The following is a 7,500-nucleotide window of genomic DNA, read 5'->3' on the forward strand; positions in this document are numbered from 1 at the left end:
ACCTTATACTTTCTGCATACTCATATAAGTGTTTGATCTCATTTTCTCTCTCTCTCTCTCTCTCTCTCTCTCTCTCTCTCTCTCTCTGTATTTCTCTCTTTTTGCTTTCTCTCTCTGTTTCTTTCTGTTTGATTCTGGATTTCTTTTTTCGTTTCGTTTTCTTTCTTTCTCTCTCTCCCTCCCCTCCCCCCCTCTCTCTCGGTGTGTGTGTGTATGTATATATATATGTATGTATATATATTTATATATATATGTATACACACACACACACACACACACATACACATATTCTCATTACCATTACCAGAGAGAGAGAGAGAGAGAGAGAGAGAGAGAGAGAGAGAGAGAGAGAGAGAGAGAGAGAGAGAGAGAGAGAGAGAGAGAGAGAGAGAGAGAAGAGTTTCTAGCGGAAGTATTTAGAGGGAAAATAGCCATCTGGGAACCAAACCACCTGCGCTCGGGGCTAATGGCTTGCAAAAACCCACCACTTTGCAAAGCCACGACGTATCTCTCTCTATCTCGTGTTGCTTTAGAACTCAAGGTCTTTTGGATGAAAGAATTTGATATAGAATAAAGGTTGGACGGGAGTGTACCATTATCTCACGGGTGCAATGAACGTTTCGATAGTGATAAATTTGTTCAGCTTGTTCAGAATTACGATGTTTTTAATATTTCTATTTTTTTCTTGGATCAATATAGCATCTTATAGGAAAAATTTATAATGATAATTCTAATTCGCAATTATTTCTATATTTATTAATTCTCATTTGTATCTCTTCCTCTATTTATTAATTCTCATTTGTATCTCTTCCTACATTCCTGATTCTCATTCTCGACTCTTTCTAAATTTATTAATTAATTTTCTACATGCATCACGTATCATTCGTAATTCTCCCAGAATTCTATTCTTATTATTATTTCTACATTCAATTCTCATTCGTAACCTCTACATTTATTAATTTTCATTTGTGTCTCTTCCTACATATATTAATTCTCATTCGTAACTTCTACATTTATTAATTCTCACACTCTCTTTCTACATTTATTAATTCTCATTTGTGTCCCTTCCTACATTTATCAATTCTCATTCGTAACTTCTACATTTATCCATTCTCATTCGTATCTCTCCCTACACTTATTAATTATCATTCGTATCTCTCCCTACATTTATCAATTCTCATTCGTAACTCTTCCTACATTTATCAACACTCTCTTCGTGTGGCGTTCGCGCGTCACGTACCGCCGACCGACACCGACGCCTGCGCACGTGTGATCGCTTTCGAAATGGTGTCATGACCCTTGCGTCTCCTCTCGCTGTGATCTGTTGTTCCGAGTTATGATTTCCTCTTTGTATTCTGCCTTTTTTTGTTCTTTTTTTCCTTCTTTTGTGAGTCAAGCACGAGCGCAGATGCATACGCATACGTACGTGTATATAAACACTACAATAATATTATCGTTTTCACTAATGCCAATACATGAAGGTACACAGACGCAGATGCATACAGAGTCATCGAAAGAACTTGATTCTTGTGGAGTCTTCAAGGTGACTTTACACCCCCCACCCCCCTACCTTACCCCTAATTACCCCTCCCCCTTACCCCTCCCATCCTCCATCCTCTTCTTTTGCTTCAGTGTTTATTCTTTTCCTAGTTTCCTTCCACCCTTCTCCTCTGTTTTTATCCCCTACCACTTCTTCGTTTCCCTTTCCTTACCCCTCCCTACGTCTCCTTGTCCCCCTCCCTCTCCCCCTCTTACCCTTTTTCTCCCTTACTACTCCACCCTTTCCCCCTTCCTACTCCTTTCATCCTTCTGTTTCTTACCCTCTTCCCCATCTCCCCCCCCTTACCCCTCCTCTTTTTCTCTCACACTCCATTCCCACATCTTTACCCCACCTTCCCCCTCCCCCCCTCCCCCACCCACGTCCCTCCACCTTCCCTTCTCCCCCACAACTTCTTGCGTAGGTGGCTCCCCCCCCTCCCCCCCACTCCCCCAACTTCCATGACCCGCACATACCTCCCTCGGAGTCAAGCGCGACGTCCGTTTTCTTTAGCTCTCTCTCTCTCGTTTTCTTTTGCCCCTGTTTCGTTTTCTCTCGATGTTTCGTTTTCTTTTTCGTTCTCTCGTTTTCTCTCGCTGTCTCGTTTTCGTTTTCGTGTTCTCGTTTTCTCTCGCTGTTTCGTTTTCTATTCGTTCTCTCGTTTTCTTTTTCTTCCTCTCGTTTTCTCTCGCTGTCTCGTTTTCTTTTTCGTTCTCTCGTTTTCTTTTCGCTGTCTCGTTTTCTTTAGCTCTCGTTTTCTTTCTACTTCGCGTGGGGGTTGATATATCACAGGCACGATTTTATACGCGTACACACACACACACATACACGCACACATTTCTACTATGAATACATGTACACATTAAATGACAATATATATCATCATTTATATTTATTCATTCATTTCCTATTCCATTTTTTTCCTCAACGCATAAGAATGGCAAACAAAAACAAAAAACAAAAAAAACAATTAAATAGTAATCTTACCTATTTTTTTTGTCACATAACTTCCAAAATCACAGCTCCGTTTCACAACACGCAACTTGCAACACTGCTTTCTGTAAGGTAGCCAACGGGGTCTCAGTGTTGCAAATGTGAATGACCCGAGTGTGAAGTGAGGCCTAAAGAAGTGTGTCACCTTTGCAATATGGTAATTTTTTTTCTTTGTTGTTGAGATTAAGGATGTGGGGAGGGGGGGAGGGGGAGGGGGAGGGAGGGAGGGGAAAGGGGGGGGGGAGATAGAGGGGAAGAAAGAGGAAAGTTGTAGAGGGAGAGGGAAGGGAGAGGGGAGGGAAGGAGGGAGGGAAAGGGAGAGGAAGAAATAAAAAAAATAACAAAAAAAAAATAACAGCCTTCGTGTGAGGTTATTAACCTACATTCTCAAAAAGAAAAGAAAAAAAGGAAAGAAAGAAAAATTAATCCCCAAAAAGCAACAACTGACAACTCCGCTAACAGAGTTTCCATTTCGAGAATTTATCATCATTTTTTTTTTTTTTTCAAATAATTTCTCACTGTTTTGGCCTTATGAGCGAAGTGGAGTTTCAGCTGTCATCTGCGGTTCCCTCCAGCTGTTCCTTCTCCTGCTGTCTGTCTCTTCTTAGTCGCACAGCTGTCTTTTTCTTTAAGCTGTGGCCGATTTTGTGTCGATTAACACTGCTTAACTCAGCTTGATTTACAACTTAATATGCTTTGAAGATCTCATGCTTGTATTTATGTTGTTTTTATCGTTCTTGTGCTTACTATCTTTTTGTTATTATTAATTGTTATTGTTGTTGTTAACACACCAATGGCATTATTATTATAACTTGACTGATAAAGCTTTGACATAAACCTAAAATAGCTTCAGTATCTTTCTTCAATTTTGCTAACTCTTCTAATTGACTTTTTTATCTTTAACTTTCCCTACATCATTTTCCTCTATTACTGACAAAAAAAGGCTTTTAACTACTAATGTATAATATCTGTGTCAGCTATATTAACCCTTTGATGCTGAGTCTGAAAGCATTTTAATGAAAGGAAATTACGCTGGTTTAACTAATACGAAGAGCCATTAACAAGGTAACAGCCGCTTTTATTATGAATTAACTCTTTTTCATACTTAGGGATCATTCAGACTATAACAACCGCTTAAAAAGTTTGATGATTGTAAGCTTTTTGACCAAATAACTAGTGGTTTGATAATATGATTATGCTATTATCTAGAGTATGATAACCTTATAAAATGACGGTGCTCATTTTTTTTTTTTTTTTTTAGGGAATAATGCATACATGCCGTTTTGCAATTGCACGCTGCAGCTTCAGCCAGCCTTTAATACTCATGTCTCCAATGCCGCTCATGCAGGCAACCCGCCATGAGTGCGCACGCATTGGCTTGCCTCCCGCATGACGAAACGAAGCCTGTTGCCTTCGATTTTGTTTTCTTTTTTTCCTTATTAACGCTTTCTCTTCCTTCCCCCTTGTCCCTCGTCGCCTCGTGCACAGGCGCCCAGGAATCGTCAGTCGCTCTCGAAGGACCCGGGAACTTCGTGTGTCCTCACGAGTTCGGTTTCTACGCCCACGAACTCTCCTGCGACAAGTACTACTCGTGCGAGGCCGGCGTCCCTACCCTGAAGGTCTGCGGCAACGGCTTGGCCTTCGACAACAGCGACCCCGAGAACCTGAAGGAGAACTGCGATTACAGCCACAACGTCGAGTGTGGTCTTCGCACCCAGTTCGGTACGCCAGGAGTCACACGGCAGCACCCACTGCGGCGCTAACCCAGCCTGATATCGCTGCTGCCTAGCCTTGATACATCACAGCCTGATAACCCTCCTACCTGATACAAAAAGGACACGGTGTTCTCCCAGTATCTTTACACTGAAACATCGACAAGAGAAACAAAAGGGCTCCTAATTTCCACTAGCATCTTCCAACCCTACTCCACGCACCCCTCGGTTTTGGTCAATTTTCACGGCACCTTAATACAGTCTGTGGGACATGCGAACAAATGTCACAGGATACAGAACATTTAACTGGTGATCGGTGGTCAGTGAATACCCTCGGTGGAATGATAGTGTCTTTTCTTGCACATTGTATTGTATTTTTTAAAAATTCTTCTCCTCTGGTACTTTCTTTTCGGTTCAGTTTATATCACAGGTGTTGGTTACTCTCTGGTGTTATAGTACACATTTTACTCGACATGTACGCGAGTAACCCCTTCTACAGATACTCCTCTCACGGTGTAGACAAGGCAACACATTCACAGGTCCTACGGATGGGGAAGGTAGCACAGTAATAACATCTCATTCCACAACAGAAGCGGCAACGACCATTTATCCCCCTACGTGGTAGTATTCTTCCATGTTTTTCCTTCTTCCTCCTCTCCTTCTTCTTTCCCATATTCCATGTACACAAAACCCACTTAGTACCCCTCTCTAATAACGGTGACGGTTCTGGAACGGGCACAGGAATGGCTCAGAATGACATAATCTACGAGGACTTCGTGTGTCCCAAAGACAACGGCTTCTTCCCCCACGAGAGCCAGTGCGACGCCTACTGGAGCTGCAAGGACGGCGTTCCGGAGTTCAAGCTGTGTGGGAACGGCCTTGCCTTCGACGACACCAACGACCAGTTCGAAGATTGCAACTACATCTTCACCATCGACTGTACCAACCGCACTGAGCTGGGTAGGACTACTCCGAGAAGCAAGATGGCGGGAATAAGAGGAGACAGCGACGTGCCTATTTATTTTCTCTAGTCACTCTCAACCTTTTGTTTTTTTGCATGCGTGTAGTTGTAAAAAAAAAATCATATCTCACTTGCATGCCCCCTTGCACATCAATACACAATACATAGGCTGCAGACATCAAAATCCAGGAAATACAATCCGTATTATGATATATCCGAATCATGAAACATATCTGAAACTGAATATCAATTCCCATATATCACTTCCGACTCGGAAATCACAGACGAATCCTAACACCTACCACTCTACCCTACAGAACCCCCCATCTCCACCCCCCACTGCCCCAACCTGTACGGCATCTTCGCTGACCCTGACGACTGCTCCGTCTTCTGGTCTTGCTGGGACGGTGAGGCCTCCCGCTACGCCTGCTCCCCCGGCCTGGCCTACGACAGGAAGTCCCGCGTCTGCAACTGGATGGACAACATTCCCGAGTGCAAGCAGCAGAGAGGTAAAGCCATTTCGTATTCGTGGGTGTATAGATGCATATGCAGATATCTATATATGTAAATGTTTGTTTGTGTATATAGATATATAAAGAGAGAGGGAGAGAGAGAGAGAGAGAGAGAGAGAGAGAGAGAGAGAGAGAGAGAGAGAGAGAGAGAGAGAGAGAGAGAGAGAACGAGATAGAAAGAGAGAGAAGGCATAACAAAACTCTCCCTCCATTCCTTCTCTTCTCTCCATTTCTCTTCCCCACCGCCTTCCCCCTCAAGCACTAACCACCCCCTCCCCCTGCAGACGCCATGCAGCAGGACTTCGTGTGCCCCGCCCCAGGAGAGCTCACAGCCACCGGATCCTTCAGCCGCCACGCCCACCCCGAAGACTGCCGCCAATACTTCATCTGCATCGACGGCGTTGTTCGCGAGTACGGCTGCCCCATCGGCACTGTGTTCCAGATCGGAGACGCTGACGGCCTCGGCAAGTGCGAGGACCCCGAGTTCGTTCCCGGATGGTAAGTGGAGAGAGCCTTTGGCTTGCGTCCTCCCCCTCCTTCTTCCTGTGGGGAAAAACGTGCAGTGGTTCAATATGGCGTTCAGTATCCCCCCCCCTCCACCCCCCAAAAAAAAACGAGAGAAAAAAAAAACGAAAACGAAACGAGAGGCATTAAAAACTGCCTCTCTTGTTCTTTATCAGATTTGCATATGGGATATAAGACTTGTACATCCTCTCAGTAATACGGGTAGATTATTACTCAAGATGTCATGTGCCCTTGTACCCCTTTCCACGTCTGATTGCGTCACTGCATGCCCCTCGGAAAAAAAGACTTTGGTTATCTCTTTCAACTTTTCTTTGGAGTGATCCCTTAGAGAATCAATTAACATAGATATTCTCATTTTTTCACCTTGTTAATCGTGGGTCATACTAGTTCGTGTTTTATGTCTGTTTCCTTGTTTGAAAGAACTGCCTTCAGACTATCCTGGACATAACCTCGCACTTGCATGGAAATGGTACATTAGAAATTAGTAAGCAAGAGATTTTTTTTAACATTCAAACATTCCAATTCAGATCATCTATTGCACATTTGTCTTAGTAACAAAAGCGAGTTGCAGCACACTGGATACACAGGTGCATGTCCTAACTTCCAAACATGATTCACTTGTTACTTACTTACGGAGGATCGGTTACTATGGGATCTTTGGCTTCTTGGCTGACCCCTCTGAGTTGCCTGTGTGTTGGGGGGCTCTGTGTGACGCGGGTTTGTTGACGCGTCTCCTCGTCTCCCGTCGACGCTGTGTCTCTCTCTCTTTCTTTCTTTCTTTCTTCTTTTGTTTCTGTTTCTCTCTGTGTCTGTCTGTCTGCCTGTCTATCTGTCTGTCTGTCTGTCTGTCTCTCTGTCTCTGTCTCTCTCTCTCTCTCTCTCTCTCTCTATCTATCTCTCTCTCTCTCTCTCTCTCTCTCTCTCTCTCTCTCTCTCTCTCTCTCTCTCTCTCATTCTTGCCTCCCTTTCTCTTCGTCTCTTGTTATTCTATTTCTTTAATTACCAATTCTCAGTATCTCATACACACACAGGCACTTTCGCATATACATCTCTCATTGCACGGATGTCAGAACATGAATAAAACCATTTACCATAACATTCATGCGATATAACTGATACAAGGAAGGATTTTCTCATGCCTTCCGAGAACCTCACAATCCCCCCCCCCTCTCACGTCCTCACAAAGCTCCCCCCCCCCCTCGAAAAAAAATGAAGCCAAGGGTCCCTCATAACATTTCCTTTGAGGTGATCTCCCCGCCT

General features: G+C 43.7%; 1 protein-coding gene across 3 annotated transcripts in view; it reads left to right on the forward strand.

Moving 5' to 3' along the window:
* The window catches only part of LOC125047960 (protein obstructor-E-like), a 16,073-nt gene that overhangs the window by 6,625 nt on the left and 1,948 nt on the right, over window positions 1-7,500 (forward strand). For 2 of the 3 annotated variants that reach the window (XM_047646508.1, XM_047646510.1), the window contains exons 2-4: window positions 4,019-4,252; window positions 5,521-5,712; window positions 6,000-6,213. In XM_047646508.1, the coding sequence (XP_047502464.1) occupies window positions 4,019-4,252; window positions 5,521-5,712; window positions 6,000-6,213 (640 nt within the window). Of the gene's footprint in view, window positions 1-4,018; window positions 4,253-4,983; window positions 5,203-5,520; window positions 5,713-5,999; window positions 6,214-7,500 lie in introns of all 3 variants that reach the window. The other variant, XM_047646509.1, reaches the window with a different exon arrangement.

Source organism: Penaeus chinensis, chromosome 42 (genome assembly GCF_019202785.1).
Source record: "Penaeus chinensis breed Huanghai No. 1 chromosome 42, ASM1920278v2, whole genome shotgun sequence".
In the NCBI taxonomy this organism is placed as follows: Eukaryota; Metazoa; Arthropoda; class Malacostraca; order Decapoda; family Penaeidae; genus Penaeus; species Penaeus chinensis.